Source organism: Ixodes scapularis, unplaced genomic scaffold, assembly GCF_016920785.2.
Source record: "Ixodes scapularis isolate PalLabHiFi unplaced genomic scaffold, ASM1692078v2 PGA_scaffold3__209_contigs__length_174095766, whole genome shotgun sequence".
Taxonomy (NCBI): domain Eukaryota; kingdom Metazoa; phylum Arthropoda; class Arachnida; order Ixodida; family Ixodidae; genus Ixodes; species Ixodes scapularis.
Genome location: NW_024609868.1, coordinates 119,855,383 through 119,880,208, shown reverse-complemented (window position 1 = coordinate 119,880,208; position 24,826 = coordinate 119,855,383). Strand labels below are relative to the sequence as shown.

Below are 24,826 nucleotides of genomic sequence, written 5' to 3'. Positions count from 1 at the left end.
ACGGAACCACGGCGTACCTATTCCTGATTTCTTGCGTCTTCTCCTTTTTCTCCCTGCACTGTAGCGCAATCTGCCTTTTGATGTACTCTTCCCCATATCCTGCCATTACCAGTCTTTCCCACTGGTTTTTTAGTGCCTCCGGTCCGAAATGCATGCATGATCTCACCAAAGCATTACTAATCAAAGATCTGACTACCCCGGCTTTTACATCTTTCGAGTGACAGCTACTCTTTGACAGAACCGGTTTTGGGTTTTCCTTCCCATACTCCCAACAAAGACCTCGTTCCAAATGTAAACGCAGGTCGAGAAATTGCAGGACCTCGCCCCTTGGCCTCTCTAACGTGAATCTCAACTCTGGCGCCGCTGACCTTACTACTTGTTCTAAAACCATCTTTGGAGCGCCGTCATGAGGACACATTTCGACCGTGCGTGGTATGTCAAAAGGAGGCATGTTTTGGACAGTTTCAAGTTGTGGAACTCTCGGGGGGCAGAGGTAAATAAGTGTGTACAGGGGACAGGAAATTGTAAACAACAGCATTGTATAATTAACCCGGAAAATGTAGTGGTGTCAAAGAAATTGGAGGAGTTCTTGGGTAGAGGTCCGAAGTACTGTGTAAACGTTAAGCCGTCTAGACTCGACGTGTTTTCTGACATACAGTCAATCGCCAGGGTTGTGGATAGTGAGGAGAAACTTGCGTTTGTCGAAGATGCTGTAGGGCGCATGGAAAAATTAATGGGAAACGCGTATCCCATCGATAGGAGGAATTTCAAGGATGTGAGAGCGGTGAAACAAGAGTTAGAAAGGAGTTCGTTAAAACTGTTGCAGACAGATAAAACAGGAAGGTTTGCAGTTTTGCCTGTACAGGCCTTTCAGAAGAAGTCGGAGGAAGCGTTGGGATCATTGTTTAATGAATGGAAGGGCACTATCGGGAAGCTGAGGAAAAGCATTTGCAAGGTTTTTCAGGAGGAAAGCATGGAAGAGGTAGCGAAAAGCGTTTTGAAACCGTTGCGTTCAACGCTTACCCTTAAGTTCTTTTTGAAGGATCATAAGATTGAAATGCCCCTACGTACCGTTGTTAACGAGAATGGGACATGGCAGAAGGTGGTCTCATGCTTCTTACAGCGGGGTTTGAAGTTAGCTAATTTGGAGAAGTCAATTGCCTTAAAGAACTCTAGTGAGTTGATTGAAGTAATGGAAAAGTTTCACGGAAGGAAGTGCGCGGTATTCTCCATGGACATCAAGGACCTATATTACTCTTTAGAGAAAAGCAGACTAATGAATAGAGTGAGGATCGCCTTGGAAGGGAACCTTATTAAGTTTCAATCCGGAACAGGAATAGCGGTGGATAGTTTTCTTTCGGTGCTAGACCTTTATTTACAGTCAACGGTATTGGAATACGAAGGTCGAAATTTTGTGCAAAAAGAGGGAGTCTGTATAGGTTCGTCTGTAGCGCCTTTGTTAGCGGAAATTTACTTGAACACGGTGGACCAGCAAGTGTATGACAAGGTTGAGGAGTTGTCTCCAAAGTGTTTTGTGAAAAGATTTGTGGATGATATCTTAGTTTGTTCTGTTCAGGAAGGATTGGACCAAGTTTTAGAACAAGTAGTAAGGTCAGCGGCGCCAGAGTTGAGATTCACGTTAGAGAGGCCAAGGGGCGAGGTCCTGCAATTTCTCGACCTGCGTTTACATTTGGAACGAGGTCTTTGTTGGGAGTATGGGAAGGAAAACCCAAAACCGGTTCTGTCAAAGAGTAGCTGTCACTCGAAAAATGTAAAAGCCGGGGTAGTCAGATCTTTGATTAGTAATGCTTTGGTGAGATCATGCATGCATTTCGGACCGGAGGCACTAAAAAACCAGTGGGAAAGACTGGTAATGCCAGGATATGGGGAAGAGTACATCAAAAGGCAGATTGCGCTACAGTGCAGGGAGAAAAAGGAGAAGACGCAAGAAATCAGGAATAGGTACGCCGTGGTTCCGTATTTTCACGAGGTGTCCCACAATCTTAGAGCATGTGCAAAAAAATATGGCGTGGATGTCGTATTCAGCACGGATTTTAGGTTAGATAGATTGACACCTTTTGAAACGGCTCAAAGGGGCTGTCAGAAGGCGCATAGGGAAAAGTCGGTGCCGTGTAACGTAGGCGTGGTGTATGAGGTTCCTTTGGCGTGTGGTTTTAAGTATGTAGGCCAAACCTCTCGGTGTTTAAACGATCGTTTAACAGAACACAAAAGGAATGTTAAAAATAATGCAGCAAATTCGGAGTTGGCTAAGCATCTGGAGGAGTGTAGAAACTGCACAACGGATTGGTCTGGAACGGATGTAGTTGTTAAGGAAAGGAACGATGTCAAAAGGGTGGTAAGAGAAACAATTAGGATTAGATCGCTGGGAAATTGCATTAGTCAACCTTCCATGCAAATAGGGAACCGCTGCAAGCAATTTTTACAATTTTAAGTGCTTTTTTTTTTTTTTTTTTTTTGGTTAGTCATCCTGAAAGGCTTCTTTGGTGTGTATTGTCTGTGGTGTGTACTGGTGTGTATTGTCTGTTTTCTACAATTTTGGAGGTGACCAGTTTTGAGTGGGATGTTGTTGTGGGCTGTTGTCCTGTTCATTGTGAGGACACAAAAGAGTTGCTTGGGGCTTTGTGAGGCATATCTTCTGCTAGAACCTTTTCACTTGGAAACGTTGGGAGTGTCCGCTTCTTTTGTGATATAGTGGAACTTGTAAAGTCACGGTGCAAAGGACAAGTCGTATGCGATTGGTTGTTGACGACGAAAACGAACTATATAAGAGGAAGTTGTTGGAATAAACGTATAGCTGAGTTTGAGACCTGTCTGTTTTTTCTGTCACTTCTGCTCTTCAAAAAAACCCCCAGTCTCAGGGTAAACGACGAAATGATTGGTTACGGTGTTTGTGGAGCATAACATAGAGGACGAAAATCGGACGTCACGTTTCTTAACCAGCACGCTCCTTTTCCACGAGAGAACCTTAGCCTTATTTGTTTAGGTTTCTTTGTTTGTTTTTTTCGAACTTCGTTGTCGCGGAGGATGAAACATCGGATCATCCTCGGCAGCGTCATGGGCAGCGCCTTCCTCGGATGCAATGACTCCGACTAGAACACTGTACTCTAACTGATATGGCTGACCCAAACCTCCTGGACGGCATTGGAGTTGTTGGTATTTCTGAAATATAAAGTGGTTTCATACCGGCCTTGTCCATCCCTTTCCCGGCCTCAGTCACCTCTTCCCAGAGCTTCTCTTTGGTCCCATTGTTCCTAAATTCAATGAGCCGAGCGTCCATGAGAACTCGACGGTTTGACACTTCACTGATAATCAATTCATTGAACTGGGCGCGATACATTTTGTCTTACTTGGTGTGACGATCTGTGTTAGAAAAAACACGTCCACGTCGCTTAGTTCTTCTTCTTTTGTTTTTCTCAGTAGCGCTCGCACAAGCCGCTTCCGATTAGCGTCTCTTGCGCTCGCTACAGTTGGTACTCGGGTGAGGAAAGCAAAGAAGAGCTGCGTAATTCATTAAAGGACCGGTGCAACGATATTCAATTGGAATGTTTTTCACTCTACACGAGCTTACTGGCACACCTGGGACTCAAGGATACCCACACGCAACGCCACTGGCCAAGAAACTCCTTTGTTGCGGTGTAATTTCAAGGACAAAAGCGATCATTTTCATTCAACCTCTCCTTTGCAAAATTTGATGACGTAACGTGGGGATCGCAGTACACCCAAGTGACGATATTTGAATGCGGTTCATAGATTGGACCCGAGCATTGCGTGGGCACTCGACTTGGGCTCGCGATAATTGCTAGCTCGAGAAGCATTCGGGTAGTGACCCGTGTCCAATCGCTGCAACGACGACAATAGTCGAGCCATTACAATGTCTGGAACTCAGGGCGTGTCCCGCGCTTTGCCAACCCCAGCGCGTGGCTATGATCAACACTGGAACACTGGCGGCGTATAATCGGCTTCAGATCACGTGGCCGCTTGTTCTGGCTGTGAGTTGAGGGGGTGAACGCTGCTCGTTTTTCTTAAATTTTTTTCTGGGACTTCTATTGCGTGGGGTGAAAAACGAACGCGTATTTCATAGCGATATTTGCGGTATTTGCGGTAAGCGGTATTTGCGCAAAGTACAAAAATTGTTGCATCGCTCCTTCAAGAAAAATTCCGAGGAAGGAGACACCAATCCCCCTCCTCCATAGTCTCCTGAACAGTTTCGATGCAACTGCTGAAGCCAAGAAGCTCGACTCGCCGGAAAAAAAGAAACCGTAAACCAGTCGCTTGCGTATTTTCTCTGCTTGTCGTCTGCTTCAAGAACGCGAAAATGCCGCCTTCCTATGCGCCAACTTTCCCGCAATGTTTTTCCTTCTGTCACGTGATTTCCCGACGCGCTGTGAGAGGCCAGCGAAAAAACTGCCGTTCTGCCGCGGCGAACAATTTCCAGCCTGGTGGAATCTAGAGTCACTAAATAAAGCTACGCTTTCAGAGTACCGAAATTCCAAACTACGTATCTGAAGCGCGTCAGGCGCCGCCATCTTGGGTCCGCGCGCAGATGGAGGAGTGTCTGTAGCTCAGCCAAGCCGAGCTGTAGCCGTTGCCTGCGCCAGCTGCCGTAGCCGCAGTTGTGGCAGCGAATCAAGGTCGTGTTGTTCGTATCTCGACGTAAGAAGGAAAATATGCATGCAGAGCGACGGACTTCAGTGCGCGCGCGCACCAAACAATAAAACAGCAGCAGGCAGCGGATCGCTGGACCCAAGATGGCGGTGTTGCAAAAACGCGATGATGATGATAGCGACTCACGTGACTGCCGCTGTCCAATGATGCCGCAGCGAACCAGATTATTGTTGAATAACTGTATTGGTCGGCAAAATGACTATATTGTCGGCAAAATGACTGTATTGTAGGCAAAATGCCAAAGAAATGAAATGCGGTACTCTGAAAGCGTAGCTTATTCAGTGTCTCTAGTGGAACCTAGCCACTCAACCGCTGCGGATGGAGAGAGCGCCGCAACGGCAGAAATCGCGCCGCTCTATTAGCGCCGAGATGTTTCGGTGGTGCCCTCTTATGGTTTTCATCCGTGACGTCACGACTGGCGTTTGCCTCGCCTTGGCGTCACCCCTTGTTAGTCTGGCTACTTACCACCAGCTGCGACGACGAGTTCAGTGGTGTGCTTAAAAAGCACAGTGGAAGCTAGGAGCCATCGCAATCCGAAACTAACACCGTCAAAGTTGACAATCTGACAATGCTCATATGCTCATGGTCTGGCCAATCGTGAAAAGCTGACCGCAGCGACGTTTTTGGTAGCAAACATCGCTAATAGAGCCAAAATCGCTGCATGTGAAACCCGCTGGCGACAGGCCGCCGCTATGTCTCTGATCGTGCGGGCACGCCCGTGCGATTGCATGCTGGTCAAAGCGACGTTCACGCGCACGCTGCACGTGCTTGCACGCATGGGGCACCAGTCGGAGCGCCATACTTGCAATAGACTTCGGAATTAAAAAAATGAAAGCCGTTTACAACTCCCTCTGACGCCGAATTAGAGCGCAGCTCTTGAGGGGGAGGGGTGCTGAGGGTCACGTGTTGTCGGGGCGGAGGGGCCACGTGACCTCGGGGGGGGGGGGGGGGGCTGGGGAGTAATGTGACCTTGGGGGTCACGTGACCTTGGCGGTAACGTGACCTGGGGGAGGCGTCACGTGACCTCGGGGGGAGGTGTCACGTGAGCTCGAGGGGTCACGTGACCTGGGGGAGGCGTCACGTGACCTGAGGGAGGTGTCACGTGACCTGGGGGAGGTGTCACGTGACTTCGGGGGTGAGATGTGACCCCCCTCCCCGAGGTCACCAAAGGTACCCGAGGTCCTCCTGAGGTCCTCCCGAAGGAACCCGAGGTCCTCCCGAGGTCCTCCCGAAGGAACCCGAAGTTCTCCCGGGGTCCTCCCGAAGGAACCCGATGTCTTCCCGAAGGAACCCGAGGTCCTCTGAGGTCTTCCCGAAGGAACCCGAGGTCCTCCGAGGTCCTCCCGAAGGAACCCGAGGTTCTTCCGAGGTCCTTCGGGAGGACCTCGGGTTCCTTCGGGAAAATTTACCCATAATGCACCGCGTGGTTACGCCGACGGCGACGGCGACGGCGACGCCGCTCAAGCCGGAAACGGGCGCCTAAAGCCTAGTTCACATGCAGCGGTTTTGGCCCTAGAGCGGCGCGATTTCTGCCGTCGCGGCGCTCTGGCCAGCACCAGCAATTCAGTGGCACGAGCGCCGCGACGGCAGAAATCGCGCCGCTTTACCCCCCATTCACACTGGAAGCGGATCCGCGTTCGCGAAGCGGTTGCGAAAGCGGTTGTATAAAGATCCAGTGCAATTGCACGCGCATTTGATGTCATCGTGTGCGCGTGCAATTGTACTGAATCCTTATACAACCGCGTTCGCAACCGCTTTGCGAACGCGAATCCGCTTCCAGTGTGAATGAGCCCTTAGGGCCAAAATCGCTGCATGTGAAACACGCTTGAGAGCTGCGCTCTAAAACAGCGCGAAAAGACGAGTACTAGACAAAGAAGTGACACGGACTGCGCTACGTCCGTGTCAATTCTTCGTCTGGTCCTCGTCTTTTCGCGCTGTTTTTACTTCCGAAGTATGTACCAACTCGCCCAAGCCTCAACTTTTGCAATAGACCTTTTCCGAAATTCAGTCCGGCCTCTTTGATTACTATCATCATCATCTGAAAAATCTCATATGTGCCGTATTACTGGTGGCCTTCTGTTGAATGGTGAAGAAACATGTTGAAGATACACATAAGTCGAAGATTCGAGGCCAATACATTCGAGACGTTAGCACGTTGTGAAGCAGGAATTGAATGCAAGAGCTGCGTAAGCGTTTATTTCTATAACTCTCGGGCCCAGTGAATCTGTTAGTAGAACAGAATCGACTTCAAAGCCCCCTGACGTATATATCTTTATCAAGGCGTCTATCTGGGTTGGCGCTTCGTTCTGAGTGGTTGCATCTTTGTGGCCCTCGACACTGAAAGAGATGAACGAGAAAGAACTGTGCAGTGAAGAGCACATTCTCGTTTGCCGTTGACTTGCGAAAGTGACGGTGCCCGATAAAATACTGCACGCTACGTTTATTGACGCCATTAGTACGGCCAAAGTCAAACCGCCATTTCAGTTACCAGATGGCACTGACTTTCGGAAAGGGTCTATTGTCTATACAGTTCCACTTTCAGCGCTTGCTCGCTGGCTTCCGCACTGCTTTGGTTGCGAGTGCTTTCGCGTTCACACTTGTGTTAGCAAGGGTAGAAAGCTCGCGCTGAAGGCGAAGCTTATATAGTCCGTTGCAACTCAAGAAGGTAGGGTGAGGTTAAGGATGGTCGGGGAGGAGGAAGCAGACGAAACGCTAAAAAGAGAAGGAGGTTTCCCCTCTTTTCTCCAGCGTTCCGTCTGCTTCCTCCTTCCCAGCACGTCTTACCCCCGCCCTACCTTCTTTGGTTGCAATGAACTATAGTCTCAGATTAAGGTGAACGAAATATATAGGGGGTATTCACTGGACGCCATATTTGAGGGCGACGTTTAGAGCGCATGCTCAGAGCAAGCCCATATTACTAGGCTGCTAGCGAAGACCGGTAATCTTGATGGCGCGGAATGCACGTTGCAAAAGAACTGTGGAAGCTCGCCGTCCGCACGCGTTCAGAAATCGCGCACACAGCTAAGGCCGCCAGTGAATACTCCCTATACAAGGTGTTCACTGAGTGCCATATTTGAGGGCGTTATTCGCAGCGCATCCGAAGGGGGGGGGGGGGGGGGAGGGGGGAGGGAGTGGGGGAGTGGGGGAGTGGTATGAGTGAGGCTGGCAGAGGTCCCCGCATCGTCAGATCAAGCTCCTACCCATCGTCTGCTAAGAGCTGCGATCTTGATGGAGTGGAATGCACGTTGTGGCGCGGCCGGACTGGAAGCGCGCGCTCTTCGCGCGCTTCTAGTCCGGCCGTGGTTGTGGAAGCACTATGGATTTCTTCTCCAAGCTCCGTGATTCCGTTCAAACCCTTGTTTTCTACGTTCATTTGCGCTGTACTTTCGCGAGTGGCGATAGGGCGGGAGGCATTCAGGGTCATAATTACATCGCCCCCTCAACTACCAGGTGGTATTGAAAATTGTTTTATTCGTTTTAAAATTAGTTTTCGTGCGTTTACGAGTGGAAGACTGGTGTTTCTAAGTTGCTGACACAACGTAGTTTCTGACTAATCACAAAAAATACCAGCTAAAATTTTGTTTTCGTACCCCTTAACAGTGCGATCTTTTTTTTTCGTTTTTTTCTTCTTTGTACTTGTTTAAAACAACAACAAAAAAATATGTCGTGCCATAGCCTCTCTTATACTCACAAAGCCTGGCAGTTCGATGGCGGAGTCATGAGTGCCCGGTCGCAGATTCGGAGCGCGAGGGTCTGGTAGCGCAGAGCATTTCTCGGGGAGTCTGGTATTCAGCGCACAGCTTTTGCATCGTCGAGGACCCGAAACATGGTTTTCGAACCCCAGGAGAAAAAAAGCGGCAGCCCGAGGAACACGAGAAGCAGGAGCGGACGTTCCATCGCTCAGGACAAGTGTGTTTCGGCGTCTCGGCGCAGCGGCGCGCCCGTTACATGACTCTAGACTGCCGCTCTACCTTTTCACTTTCGGCGGCCGCGTCACGTGACGATTTGCCAGGCTTTGTCAGTACAGAGGAGGCTATGGTCGTGCCATGCTGGAAAGACGCTCGTTTCGTAATCTAAATAGTCTAGGTTCGATTCCCGGCTGGCGCCGAAGCTTTTTCATGGCTGTTCCAATCACTGCCGAGCATCGCCGCCACGCTTTTATTCAGGTTTCACTTTTATCTGGGCTTCGAGTTCATAAAAGACACCGGCATTACGTGAATGGGCTGTTGTCTGTAGGTCGACTGAGCTTGAAGGTGAAACGAGAGTGTCGCTGAAGCTCTTCGCAGATTTGGCCGGAAATACACGAAGTCAACCCCCTGACGTCACGCCCCTGGAGTATGGCGCTTATGTCGCCTCACGCGAATGTTTCGTTAACCACACCCGGTGTGGGCAGACGAAGGCTTCTTCGTAAGCAACGCGTTAGCCGACAGACCTGCATCTGACGCCTCCAACCGCATCAGCTTGCAGTTGAAACTCCTCGTCAATAGCTTCTAAAAATGTGGCTAACCGATGGCTGGGTGGGACGATTCGGCATTGTATTTCGCTCGATTCCCACTCTTGCCGCGTCCACGTGGATCGGCACTGTAGTAGCCGTGGACATTCGCTTAGTCTCGAGTGCAGGATAAACCTTGAAGAGTTCAGATTTGCAGCCCTAGTGCATCGATAAAACCGCCCGCTTATTGCCTACGGGGAAAGCTGAGGGGGAGGAGATAAGACCGTGCATCGACGTCATAGCGCCAAGGATAGTGGGTACACGCGAAGGCTAGCTGCTTTTGTCTCTATACTCGCCATATTCCTCCAATCGCTTTCGTCTACCAACTACCCTTCCAACGAGAGCTGAGCGCTCTGACATCGCCGCACGCATTCATCTCCGCCTCCACCTCAGTTTTTCATTGCATAGAACTAAATTACCATACTTAAAAAAAAATAACTTCTCAATTTATTTTTAAAAAAAAATTGAAAAGTAAATTTCTGGAAAACTTCTCGCCGACGTTCAGCTCCGGTTCCTACAGGCGTTGTAGGTGTAGCTTTGCGGCACGCTCTGGACCAGCGTGCCCTTCGCTGTGTTTTTGGAACATTTCTGCGTGATCGTGCGCTCTGGGGGGCTCTTCAAGTTCCGAATATTGCTACGGTCTGGCAATCCTGTAAACTCTAAAGCCGGGGCCACACTGCTTACGCATGATACAAAAGATCGTTTGCATGAAGATTCCAGCGCGACTCGCCGCGATATCGTACGCGTGCTTCGAATGCCGCGTGGCAATGAGTTCGAGGAGTGGTACGGGGCATTCGAACCACGGATATTGCGGCGACTGGTGTCTGTACACTGTCTTTTGTATGATGTACGAACAGTGTGATCCTGGCTTTAGCCCCAACAAATAATACAAACGGGTGTAGCAAGGACGGTATATATGTGGTGATTTACGGTAGGCGAGACGTGTACGGCAGCCATTACAAGTAATCAAGTTTCTTGTTAATTATTTTTGGAGTATGTTTGTACTCCTTTGCTTACTTTTTGCGTATATAATTTACATAGTGGTATGTTGTGCATCGAGCTGGGGCCGCGCAGTCAGATTTTTTCTCACAAAAGCCTCTCAGTGCGACGTTTGAAGCTTAATGTTGCACCTGCGGCTCTATGAACCATTAAAAAAATCCACCGCTCTCCTTTCCAAAAATCTAAATCCGGCACAAATTAGTTTTGATTTTTGCAATGCTTCACGTTCCGTATATTTCTGTAAAGTGCGCTGATTTAGTGATTTGCAACGCCTTAAGCAAATTTTTGATTGAAACCATACGTTCAAACTTATACACTCAAACAAATAAGTACTTAGAACTAATAAAGAACCGAATTATACTGTACGTCATTATTTTCCTGAATAGTCCCTTTGACAAAAACCAATATGATATCAGCTGCTTTTTGTTGTGCGTGCGTACGTGCGTGCGTGCTATGAGTAGTTTTCGCAGGAGTGATTATCCTAGCGTTCCGCAGTCTTGTACACGTTACTAAAAATAAGTAATCAATTACGACCCCCTTACTTTCCGTTACAAATACTGCAGGCGATTACTTGATTCTTTGAAAAATAATTAAGCATTACTAAAAAAAATACCTGTTACGTTTTCGATTATTTCCGCAGCTTCATGCTGTTATCACTTGCAACATTGAGATACGAAGCTTGGCACATTTAGAACACAAAGATTATTTACGATTGTCCTGTTTATTTGAAAGCGGACCTCTGGTACTGTCCATTTCTGGATTCTTCTTCTACAAACTACTCAGCCTTTCAAGTCTCGTGGAACGCCACCAGCTAACTTTTGCGTCTCACTAAAGATTAATAATCTGTCACATCTCAGTTTTGACGAGATGTTGTTATATTGCGAGCACCGGAAAAAAGAGATATTATGAGCGGGATTTAGATTTTTAACGCGAAACGTACTTTCGTTAGTTGCTCCTCCGGAATTCGCGAAACCGCATTTTGTGAAGTCGTGGACTGTGACGTCACATGACGTCACCATATTGCACCATTTTCCCCGCTAAATTTAGCAGAGAAAATGGCGCCACATGGCTTCATGTCACGTGACCTATACACAAAATTAGTTTCCCGCTAAGTATAGCGGAAATGCCACATGACATGGTCACGTGACCTATACGCAAATTCAGTTTCCACGCAGGATTTAGCGGGAAAATTGGCGTCACGTGACCTACACGTCAATTCAGTTTACCAGCTTCCAGGCATTCCCCGGGCTCTGTGGACACTGGCCGACCCGACAGGGGAAGTCAATGGGTCAAAGTGTCAATAGGGTGAGGAGGATTTAATTGTGCGGAGAGGAGTGGAGAGACCTGGAGGCACAGCTCGAAAAGACATGCCTGGAAGTTACTAGCGTTTGTGATGCAAGAAGGTTTCACGTATCCAACACAAATGCTTAGCAATTTGTTATACATATTTTTATATGAAGCGATGGACTGTTTGAACGGTTAATGAGGACGAATATGTTATGTTAACCATTAAACTTCGCACTGAAAAGATTTTGTAGCCCAACCCGACTTCCCAGCTCCCTGCTCGAAACACAAAACACCAAGTATACGGAAAAGACGAGAGTCTGATCTAGTTTTGTACAACTTTGTTCAACAATTCGAAGTTGTTACAATAGACATATTGCAGAATTTTTCTCTAAAAATTTGGCCAGTAAGTAGTAAATTTGAGAACGAAGGACGAGGAGGTTTGAAGAATGGTAGTTGTTACAAGTAATGTTATTACTTCTAAACGTAATCAGATAATCCTTCTGTGGCTACCTAATAAAAGTAATGATTTTGCTGAAACAAATACCCAACAATGTAATCGATCATGACTAATTTGGTAACTTGTAATGACTCCAGTGCAAGTTTGCACACGAATGACGTGTAGGTTATGTGAGTGACGTTGACGTCGTCGCCGGGTTCACGAAAGTAATCACCGGTGATTTGTTTATTGTAACTTTTCAGCGTTGTGATCACAATAAATTAGGTAGCTAGTAGTCGCCGATACGCAAAAAAATAGTGCTTTCGGCAATTTTAATGGCGAAATTTCCTGAGTTCCGGCCACTATACGAACTTGTTGTCTGAACACGCGATGTTTATCAACAGCCAGACGGCGCGAACATGCGTTTGATGACTTAGGACGAGTTCAATTAGCTTGCCACACGTTACAGAATTCGTGACGTCATACGTTACAATTGTGTTTGCTTCGCCTAGCGTGATCAATATTGACTGTTTTGGGACTCAAACAGAAGATTGTTTTATACGACGCAGTAGCGGGCGGACGGAAAGCCAGCGTGGGTGTTAGATTGACAGCTAACGTTTTTATGTGACAATTTTATTATTCTTGAAATAGAAGGCGAGTCATTGATTTTGTTAGAGGTTGAACTGAATCCCTTGCTTTTGACTTGGACACAAAGATTTCTCATAAAATCGCTGGGTAAACAAAATATATATGTAAGACATATTGTAATTTTTTATGTGATTTACAAGGGAGCATATTCCCTCAAAAAAAAGTTATGGCTAATTGCTAGGCAGTTGTTTTGCTTACGGGAAACAACGCTATTGGCGACGTGCGCGATCGAAAGCGTCGCGGTGGTCGGCCTTCCATAATTGGCCGAATGCTGACTATGACATCAGCAAAGGAGTTATCATGGACGGAAATCAGAGGAACGTGAGGACTTCAGTTTTGACGGTGTTGACAGTGTTGGTTCAAGAACGCTATGATTTCAAACTTCTGCCATGCTAATTACAAACACCATCGAACTTGTTGTTCGCAAGGTAATGACGTCACGAAAGGTAACCTAACGAGGGCTCCACCAAAACATCTCGTCGCTAATAGCATCACAAACGTTTAGCCATACCCTGAGTATCCAGACGCCAGACGCTTACGTTCCCAGCACTCTTCATCAGATGGTTTAACGCGTACCATGTGTACACCTGATACTTGTTCCTAGAACAAGTATCAGGTGTACACATGATACTACCGCTAATCGGACTGATAAACCTGGCTATCTTCCACAGCCTTCTGTACTCTCGAGCTCCTCTCCCTCAATGCGCACAGGTGGTCGAGCTCCTCCTCGCCCACACCTCTAGTCACATGACCTCCCCTTTAGCCAATCAGCGTCGAGCACCTCACTCCTTCTCTCCCACCCGTCAACCAATCCCTGTCGAGCATCGCGGCCACGCTTTTATCCACGCTTCACTGTTGAGCTTAACGAAATGCCCAACACCTAGCCAAAGATAGTTGGAAGGAAGCGCCGAACAAACAGGGACGAAGCACTAGACAAAGACATGGTGCACTCGCAGCTGAAGGTTCACTGAAAAACAAAAAAATATTATTAATACCGCCTATCTGGCTGCTCGCACAGAAAGAAAAATTCTATCAGTAAGGTGAGCTCTTAGAGAAAAGGGTCTATATAGTCCTCCCTAAAGGGAGGAACGCCCTTGTAACCTATGGTCTTTCAGAAATAGAGAAACTTTCGTCCTGAAAGCAGGGCAGCAAAGTTCCTCCGTCGCCTGCATCTCCTTATGGCGGTCCTGAATCGAGTAAATTGAGCTCAATAAGCCTTAACGTGGACGCTACGACTATTGTACGGGGCGAGAGGGGCAGCAAATAAAAGCGTAACACGAGCTTTCCGCGAACTGTATTTATTTACGTGGTCGGTTTCCCCCCGAAGGTAAAGAAACTTGTGTTCCGAAGTAGCCACTGAAGTCTTATAAATAATTGTGGTTGTGTGGATATTTAAACAGCGTGTAGTTTGTCAGCCATATCAAAGTTGCGATGAGTAACCAGCTGTAGATGAGAAATTTAGCCAGTGCAGTACAGCCGCCAGCCTGGGGTCTTTAACATGCACCACGCAGTAGTGGTACACGACCGCACGCCGGTACGATGCTTATCCAGATCGAAACGCGCAGGGGTAGGGATTGAACCAACTCAAGTCTTCTCGTCATCAGCACTGCGATGTTAAACGGTGAGAACCGATACCCATTTACTTCGCGCACTTTACGTCTTACCTTTGCTGTTCTTCGAGCTACAATTCCTTCGTCAGCACCGAATATCACGGAATATCACGGAACCATTCGCGAAACCAAAAGCCGTTTTCAAAAGAGTAAATTAAAAGCACCTACTTGGCTCATTGTTGCACGGTCACCAGAAATTATCGCGAAGAGTGAAAAGTTAAATCGCTTGCTATCAGATGGCAGGGTAAGAGTAATTGCAAGTAGCTATGCTAGGTGGCGCTCGGTGCTTCCCAATTCATATGCTACAAAAAAAAAACATTTTTTTGCTCACGCTACCAGTTCGCTTTGGGCTCCTTTATTATACACACATGTATATACATTGAGCGCATACACATACACGGCACATACGAAGATCAATTCAAAAGCACACTAACACGATCACTGCTTCCGAGCTCTGCTTTTCCGCCTTTTATACTCGTCGCTTTGAAGGTACGGATTTTCTTGGTGACCACCTAAGCAATAAATAATTAAATAATATTTTCAGAATGTTTTTTTTTTTTTTGTTTTTCAGTAACGACATACCGTTGAAACCAATTTGAACGGCTAAAGGGGTAAATCTCTTTGTAAAAACTAAAAACTCATGCCGCTATTTTTTGAAAGCCAATAAAACAAGCCGCTCCACTGCGGTTCCAGGCCATGTGTTTGCTTCCCCGCATGGCACGTCGTAGAAAGCTTTTCTATTTTAGTATTGGTTTTTCTATTTGTGCCCTTCGCGTGTGGCTGCAATAGTCATCTTGAATTAATCTCTGTAGAAGGTGTTTTCACTCAGCTGGAAGCGAAGCTTCACGGGCAGAGAAATCCCTTTTCGATCAACTCCAAGCGCTCATCCCAGCGCGCCACTTGGAGAGCAGTTTCTCCAGGAACTATAGTGTACTTACACAACAAAATAAAGGAATGGTTCTTTTTTTTTTGTGATTTTGCCTATCATCTTTTAATAGTGTTAAAATACTTTAAATTAAAGTTAAAATAGTGTTAAAATACTTCAGTACTTTGCTAAAAGCGCAATCGCGCTAGGGGTGGAGACAACACGACATCGCAGACGAAATTCACATTTGCCACTGTATACGAAAGGGGCTGCGGTTCTGACCAGCCTTCCAACATGACTATCGGCAGGTCAATCGATTGCGCCGTAGTCCCTCAAGTGGTCTTGAACTCTTTAATCTATAGCGCAATGTCAACCTGCGACACCCCACCCCACCGATCATGGCCCGACCACCGGCATCAGTACCCGACAGTTTACGTCATCTCATCTTGTTCTTACACCACTGATGCGCGAACACACGGTCACATCGGCAATAATTCCAGTCTTATTTTCACAACCCACAACACTGCCATCACGATGTTGCTGCGATATTGCTGACACGCAAAAATGCAGAACCACGTTGAACGCCGGTTGATACTTGGCATCAGAAAACAGAACCGAACTCAGCACAGAAGGCACGCAGGCACCCGGTAGCAAAACCTGCATGTCTTGGACGCAGTTTTTGAGGTTTTCATAATGGTCGTCAACGTCGACACATCTTTCCGCAATCCGGAGGCGTCCATGTTAGCCCAGTGTACGTAGCGCTGGTGGCACTGCTCCGGAACTCCGCTGTCTTTAATAGCTTCGTTTGCTCGTTTGATAAAATTAGTGGTAAAAACGCCAATGCAACCAAAATGTTCTGCACGTTTGGACTGGGAGACGGAATTACAGGCGGCCGTCTCTGCCGCTGAAGCTCAATCAACTCAACAACATTTATTAAACAACGCGCGCCACGTGCTCGAAAAGTGAAATCGAAATAAGATGAAGCGGGAGGGCGGATCCTTTGTCCCGTCTGCTTGGAGAAGGAGAAAAACGTCTCGTTCCTTCCTTCTTCTCGTGTCCGCTTGGGGGCGCGTCTGTAGAAGGGAGGAAGACGCACCGTCGGTACTTTTTTTTTTTTCTTTTTTTTTTTCTTAGAGCGTGTAGTGACGGCACACTGGCACGCGCGCTCACTCCTTGCGTCTAATGCACATTGGCTGGTAAATTTCTCGGGCGGTTTTGTCTGCTTAAATCCCGAAAATTGGTTGTTATTTTTTTTTCCAATTCCGGGTTGCATGGGAACCTATAGCAGTGCACTGCCCGACTGCCCGACGGAGACTGTCTTTATGAGCACGCATGTCTTCTTGCCCTCTCGTTATTACGTCTACTTGTCCGCCCGACATTTTTTTATGATTTCTTCGTCCCTGTTTGTTCGGCGCTTCCGTCCAACGATGTACCACCTATACTTCGTCTCACCCTACGATGGACTAAAGGCAAAAGCGACGGACCGCCAGATCCAATCACGAGCCACTTAGAGATTACGTATTGAACTTTGATGCACGTATCAGTGCCCGCGTCTCGGATCACTGATGGGGATTGGTGGACAGTGGTTCGAATCGAAATAGCACTGAGTGACTCAACAATTTTACATTACAAAAAAAAGGCTGTTTGCAGTGTCGAAATTATAGAAATGATGCAGCGTTTTTGGGTTCGGAGCATTATTCGTCCACCCCTAATCAATGCTAGGCATGTCATAGTGTAGCGTGGAACGTGATTGGACCTGGCGGGCCGTGGCTTGGGCCACGGCCCGCCAGGGGCCATCGTAGGATGAGACAGAGTATAGCCCATCTTTCAATCTTAATACTAGCCAAAGAACGTTTCACGTTATTATCTCATGCTGGTAGTCTGTGATGTTGCCATCCTATATTTTCGGTAAAAATCGCGATCTGCCACGATGGTATTGGCTAAATTTCTATACTACAGCGGAGGCACCAGACGCTCACTGGGACTGACTAGAATCGCTGGGCCCTGGGAAAGCAGCGCCGTCGCCTTCCATACTTGCTAGCAGGACACAAACATATCCTAAAGCACAGACGACCAAAAGTGGTCGTCTGTGCACAGTTGACCAAAACAGGTTGTTTGGTTTATGTTTCCATGGCAATCTCCATTTTGGTCCTCTCAAATATTCGAAGCTTCCAAAGAGTCCTTCTGAATCAGTCGCACCAAGATCGTGTCGGCGCGTCATATTATTGAAGGCGCTCCTCACCAATTAAGGGGTCTTTGGCATTCTAGATTCAATACTTGTCAATCTGGCTTGTCGCCTTAGATCTATTGAAACGATATTGTTTTTTGTGCGTTAATCACGACAGGAAAATTATTTTTCAATGTCAAGGAGCACGGACGCCCCATGTGGAGGTGGTGCGAAGATGTGAGCTTGCTTAACCTGTGTGTGGGTAACAATACTTCGGTATACAAGAAATGTCTTCGTGTCGCCGATAATTTGGATCGGCTCACCAAGACTGCAAAGATCAAGCAGAAACCAAAATGGCGATCATAAAAAGACCTTGGCGCTACTTTACCAGGAGGCAGTGATTTTAGGGCTTACTTTCGTCCCGGCGCCTAAACGAACACACAACACAGTAAATTACCAGAGAGAAGCCGTTCTTTGGCTCTACTCACCCAACACCAGAATCATTTGTTCCATGGCCACGATTCGACTGTTACGGGGCGTGACGAGACGAAAGTAGCAGGGTACCCAATCTGTCAGGTATGCGCGACCTCTGCCATCAAACACACACTCGGGGCTGACAAGGACCTAGGTACTGACCAGAAGCCTGGTCCAACGTCCCCAGAAGAGCTCGCAGACTCCGCACGTTTCAAAGGGCGATTTTACGAAACGTTTCTGGATTGTCCTGGCGGCATATACTGGGGTCTGATTTGGGTCATTCTGAGAGCGATATCTTATCTCTCATGAAGCGAGCTAATATATCATTTGCAGATGGTTTGTATGCAAGCAAAAACAAAGGACGGGGTGTGTCTGCTATGAGGCATTATTCACGAACAAAAATCTAGCAAAAAAGAAAAGTATGTCGTCTGCTTACTAACAAAAAACAAGTAGATCATCTGCTACAAACCAAGTGCTGTAACGAAAAGAAATCAGACGCGGGCTGAAGTTGTGATAATCTGCTCTTTTCCAGTGGAAGGGGCTGACATCTTGCTTCTTTCGCAACTCTCAAGTTCTGTCGCTGTACACATGTTGATATTGACCGGTGGATAAAGGAGCAGCCTGGAAAAGCACATCAGGAGCCGTGATTGCCAGCTTGTGGACTGCCGAACAGATAAAAATATTTGATTGGTCGATAAAGTTCGACCACCAGAAAGCTGTAACGCCACATCCAATAACAGACCAAGAAGGATATACCTATATCTAGGGTTCGGAGTTTTCGGTTTAAACAGATAAAAGTACGCCGAATCCATTTTCCGAAATTCGGTTTTAACCGAAAAAGGTCAGTTTGTAGGTTCGGCGTTTTCGGTTTATACCGATAAAAACCGCTAAAAGTATGTCGAATTCGTTTCATAAAGTTCGGTTTTAACCGAAAATGTCAGTTTTTTAGGGCCGCGTCGAGGTAGGTGGGGAAGGGGGGAGAGAGAGGGGGGGCTTTGCAAGGTTCGACATTGTGTGACGGCTTCGTAATTTCCCTCTTCCATGCAACAAAAGAGGTCTTGGATTGACCTTCGAGGGACATCTGTGTCCTTTCTGTGATCGGGGTTAGTGTGTCAAGTTCCCGGTCCTAAAAAAAAGTTTGGATGTCGGCAAGTATAAGGTTTTTCGCTTCATGCACTTCAGAGGACATCCACGAAAGCCGTTAAAGGGTCCCTCCGGAGCGTTCTGCGATGATCTATTTATGGCGGTAACTCAACCTACGGGCCCTAAGCAGGGTTGGGCAGTATCGCGATACGAATGTATCGCGATAGTATTTCAGAAATACATTTCGTATCTGTATTTCTGTATCGCGATACATTTTTTTCACCAGTATCTGTATTTCTGCATCGGAATACATTTTGAATGTTACTTTGTATCGCGATACAATCACGATGAAGTGTATTTCGTTACATTTTTTGAGAAATACTCCCCCCCCCCCCCCCCCCCCGAAAAAAAAAAAAAAAGAAACAAGTTCGAACGCATTTTTTTTTTTTTTACTTCTAAGGGCACCAGAGTCAAGGAGATGCTGGGGTATTGTTACTATGCTGACCAATTAGTTCCTTTTGATTCTGCAAACTATTTTTCTATTAGTCCTCTCCTCTCTTCTGAGAAGTGTTGCGTAGTGGGAAACGCGAACCAGGTGGCGTGCCAGGAGTGGAGTCAGAGCATCTTCTGCCGCAGGTCTTTAGGTAGGGATTTCTTGAGTCATTGTTTCCTGGCATCCAATGCCCGCTGCTAACCGTCTCTCTCGCCTTAGCATACAGAGTACACCCTGCCGGCAAAGCTGAGTCCCATTCCGTTGCAGCACGAGCCAGGCGGTGGCTGACTTGAAATAGTAGGAAGACTCATGCAGTGAAGTTCAACACATATCCGAATGCATCTGCGGCTGCGCCCATAATATTGCACGGCTCAAGGGTACGTCATCAGCCGACATGGACGTGACCCGCTGCTCTGGTGATCCGAAACCCAGAAGGAGGCCAGAAAAGTGGCATCGCTGTGCCATCCCAGACTACGTACTCCCGCGACTAGTCTCGAGACCGCCGTTTCTTGGACAGCTCGCACCTGTGCCGGCAATATCAGCTCGTAATCCACGAGGTCTCTGTTTGGATAATGCTAGGCAAAACTTGAGGACTGCAATCCGTGCGTCGGTGGCGGAGGGTCGGTAGTAAGGACCTTCAGAACAGGGAGGCTACCGTATCGTTTTTTCAACTGTAAAACAGAAGATAAGACATGTATTCCAAGATTTTTCAGGTGGTCCACTATTCTCAAAAATTCCAAATGAAACTGCATGCACGATCTTCAGCTAGGTAGCCTACAACGAAAGTGCGCATTGTCCTTTCATACAGCAGCGTGGTAAAGTTTCATGTTCAAGGCCACACCTACAGATAAAGAATTCTAGTTCCTTCCGCCGTGACATAATGTGATCAATGTTGACAGGATTCCCTCGTCAGACAGACAGGATGTCATGGAAGGGACCGCGGTCAGCAATTGTTGGAACGTTTTTTTGGGCCCATTGAAGACTCCTTGTCGTCCGAAACCACTACCTTCAAGGCAAAGTGCCAAGCCTACGGGAACGTAATTTCGGGATCGAAAACATCCACTTCAAACTTCAAGCTTCATCTCAGTTGGCGTCTCAAAAAATTTGAAAAATGTATTTCAGTATCAGTATTTCCGTATTTGTATTTCTGCCCTCCCTAAAATGTATTCCTGTATTTGTATTTTCGAAATACTTTTTGCCTCTTTTTAAATTGTATTTCCGATACGTATCGCGATACATTTTTACAGATGTATCTTAGTATCAGTATTTTAGCTACAATTTCAATGTATCCCAATATTTGTATTTCCAAATACATTTTTGAGTATTTCTGCCCAACCCTGGCCCTAAGGATCCTAAAAAATCATAAAATTAAGGTCATTCGCGGCGGATTTCCCTATTAAAGTTGCTATCAAAGTCCCAGGCACGCCCCCTTTTCTGAGATGACCCCGGAAAACGGGAGGGGCATCTCTTTACAGGTCAGCCAATAGCAAGCGAAGGATTCCGGCGTCACTGCGCGTTATTGACGCGGCCGACCGCCGAACCGCGGAGGAATCTCTCGAACACGCGCGGACCGTCGTCAACGGGCCCGGACTTTGTGCTCGGCAGCCGTCGTTCGTCGCACCGCACCGTCGCGCTGCTACTGCAATACGCAGTCGCATTCCACAGATGACAAGGAGAGTTTGACTGGTTGACGTGGAAGGATCGCAAACCGGGCTTCGGAGTCGGGATCCACGGGAAGAAGGAACACGTGTCCCGCAAACGCACGCCTGCACACGCCTCGGGAAGCAGACGACCCGACGCGCCGACGCATCACCCCCTAGCAACAAGCTTGCGGGGAGAAAACATAGTTCGCTGGTTTTGGAACGATAATTGCGAACTATATTTCCCGCACCACAATCAGTTTACGTTTTTCTCAAACTGTAATTTACAACAAGCTTAAAAAGTGTTGCAATAATAACGTTCGCATTCACCGCGAGATGCAGCATTTCCATTGGTCAAGTTTTAGCGATGGGCAGGGAATGGGGGATTGTCTTCCAAGAGAAAATAGTCCCTTTATATTTCTACTACCATCTGCTTAATACACGGTTTTGTAATCTAAAACTTTGTATACATATTAACTTGCACCTACTACGCAATATAACAACATAAACAGACGATCTCAGAAAGCTCCAGAGGGCCCCTTTGATACCTTTCTTAACACCCTCTCTGAAACTTTCCCGTGGTTAAGAACATAAATACAATTGATTTTTTTTTTTTCATTCCGCTGGTCACTGTGCGGTCATCAACTCAGACGGTCACGTCTTCAGAATGATGAAAAAAGAAGAACGCTGAAGTTTTGCCCGCGAATTCCGCGATTTTGAGGTGTGTCCTGACGGAAGTTGTAGCGAAGACGACGCATGTATATGTGTCGTTATTCTTTGAGTGATCACAAATGTCACAGCTACAAGGATCATATGATCCGGTGTCCGATTGTATTTCTTTCATATTCACGGAAACAAACGGTAAAATTTTTTGGGAATAAATATACACCAAAAAAAAAAACTAAAATTGAATTTTAAAATAAATACCGTAAAAAGTACGCCGAATTTTGAAAAAATAAAACCCGAAAACGCGGAACCCTACCTATATCTCACCGATGACCAATGGCAGGCGCCTGGATCCATTTTGACTGCCGACGGGCCGGTAGACCTCTCGATCGTCGACTCACTTGTCTTCACTCCGATTAAAGTACAATACATATAAAAATTGAGTTGCAGACGATGATTTTTCGTGTCAACAACTACTTCGGTATACGCAGTCGATCACAACGCCAAAGGGCTTGAGCGAACAAGAAAACACTGCCTCCGTGCATAGAAATATATTGAGCCAAAGCTCAGCAACAAGACGTATGGGCGAGATTTTGATACGGAAAATATGACATCATGTGCAACATATGTGTGTGTTTATGTCAAGTCGTGGACAAACGTTTATATATCTCCATTGTCGTCGAACTTGGCTTTGGTACATTTAGTTCTTGGAAATCTCGGCAGCTTTCTCTTGCAGCTATCGGTTCCGATAAAGGGTATATCTTTTTGGTGAAGCTTCGAGCAAAGTATGCTAAAAAAGGGTTGAGCAAAAAGTGAAAAGTGTAATAAACATTTATTCGAACACTTTATCACAATAAATGCTCCCCAAACTTAACGCCGCCATGAGACCGCTCGTCTTAAGCGTTTTAATAGTAATATTACTGCGGCTACCGGTCTAGCAACGTCAATTTGATCCTCCGATCATTGCAACTAATCCGGTGTCAGATTTAATTTTGAGCAATCCGCAGCAACTCAATATCTGGGAAACCGATTGACGGTGTCAAGTCTGGGGAGCACTGTATACGGTTTGAGGACCGCTAATTCTATGTTGATGTTCCTGTGGTTTAAAGCGGATATAATTTATTCGGCACGATTTTTTGGTAAACGGTCTGGCCGCGTGTCTGAACCTGTCGATCCTTTTCATAGACTTCACGTCATGGTCTTTTTTGCCTGGGCGTAATATGTTCTTTCGCGTGCGTCAGCCGTAGAATATTTAAGGCGCATTCTCACGTAAGTCGCGGTCACGCTGCTCCTACGTCACACAAAAGACAGTCTGTAGACGCTGCCTGCGGCCTTCTCTGTATGACGATCACACTGGTGATACAAAAACTGTCGACACAGATGAGGCTCTAAACATGCTTGTGGCCCGTCCACAGATACTTCTTTCGTCATTTCTGCAGCCAACACCGCGTCTCTTGTATAGTATTTAAGCATAGTCTGATTGCGCCTCTATAGACTACGTTTGAATGCGTAGCGGTCGCAGGCGTCGAAATACCTCTTCGAGTTGCTATGGCTAACGGCTTTAGCGTCGCTTTGCAACCGTGGTAACCTTTGGTCGCATTTCCCTTAAGCTTCCGTAATCTAATCAGTTGTATTCCACGCATCACCATGAACATGAGACTCTAATCGTTTTTCTTCAAACTGACGACGCTTGCGGATGGGAACTCTATGTAAAATTAGTGGGACAACTGCGAACGTAGAGTGCCATGAACAGTTCGTTGGCCACGTCGCTCGAGCGTTGCTTACCGTGCGGTTCGCCATATTTGAATGGGGTTGTTGAGCAGCCTCGTTCTTGTCATCGTGTTCCAGTAACGCCACTGAAGCAAGTTTTCCACTCAACATGGAAATGTAAAGATTTTTGTTTCGTTTTTGTAGTGACAAAAAAAAAAAAAAAAGAAAGCTCGAGATTGATTTTATTTTTCTTCTCAACAAATCACTTTGTTACTTTTACGGACAACCTTTTAACGTGCCATAACGCTCCCTGAAGTCCCGAAAGTCTCCAGAGCACTGCATTTCATGGCGGCCGCATTACCGCAAAAATCGAGCCGCTATAGAGCTTCGCGGTTGGCTGATATTGGCCATGTTGACCCCAAGATGGAAACAAAGAATTAAGATATGTACTCTGCACACGTACTTAATGTTCGGAAGGTCTGAACAGGCTGTGAATCGCGGCTTGTCGGATGGGGGATTTAGACATGTTGGGGCATAGCCTCGTCTGTTCTAGAAAGCCTGTCAATTCCTCGACGGAGCCATTGACCGCCCGGCCGCCGCAAAAAGCGGGGAGCAGCTCTTAACTGTTACCAATATAGTAGCGCAGAGCCACTTCTGGGGTGACCCCTCAGGAGGCGCCAAAAATACGCGCGGTGGCCTATCCGCGAAACAAAACCAAATATGGAAAAAAACGAGAAGAGGCTTCCGGCGAATCAAGTAGCGGGGGAGGGGCGAAATAGTAGAAGGTCGACACTAAATTTTCTCCGTTTACGGAAACAAAAAGAAACAAAAAAATGGAGCGCGTCAGTCTTTCCGGACTTTTCCCGCTGGGGCATTGTTTGGCGCTGCCTGAGAGACCACTTCGCGCACCATCTTCCCTGGTCTTCTTTCCCCTTTACAGCGGCTACGTTATTTTGCAATTTGACAGGCTTTCTAGAATAAAGAAAGCTATGAATAAGGTTTTTGCCTTAACATTGAAAGAATAAAAGAACCAAGAATGAGGACGAGGCAACACTTTCATTTAGCAACAACGTGCGATTATGGAAACAAAACTTCGCGCTGTGCCCGAGATCACGCTGATAAGAGTGTGTTAAAGAGAGGGCGAAATGGGCAGCAGGGAAAGGAAGAGTTGCTAAACGAGAGGGCAAGGGTGGAGTATCCATGACTGCCCGATTTCTACGGGGAGTTGCGCATACTTTTCAGTACCGGCCTGAGAATTTTCACTCCACGTATTAATAGAGTTAAGAATGCCGGTGAGACTTTTTTTTTTATTTTTACGTTCTCGATGCGCAATGACTTGATCGTTTCGCGTTCACAGCGGTCTCGGTGTCCCTCTTTACCTTGGTGCCGGCGAAGTCAGGTGCGCATCCGAAGCACCTGACTTCGCGAAACACCCGAAGCTTTTGCGCGAACCGCGATCGGATGAGTTAAGTGCACTGCTCTTGATGTGGCCTCGTTTTGATGTTCTCGTAGACGGTCGTTTATGCACCTGCCCATTTGTCAGATGTATTCGGCTCCGCACTTGAGGGGC

The 24,826-nt window shown here is 46.9% G+C and overlaps 1 protein-coding gene across 1 annotated transcript; it reads left to right on the top strand.

Annotated features, from left to right (window-relative positions):
* Positions 1-406: 406 nt before the first annotated feature.
* On the top strand, positions 407-2,308 carry LOC115312851 (the record flags this gene model as incomplete). The annotated part of the gene is made up of 1 exon (XM_040211756.1): positions 407-2,308. A coding segment is annotated over exon 1 (1,902 nt), but the record flags the coding sequence as incomplete, so codon positions are not given.
* Between the last annotated feature and the right edge of the window lie 22,518 nt (positions 2,309-24,826).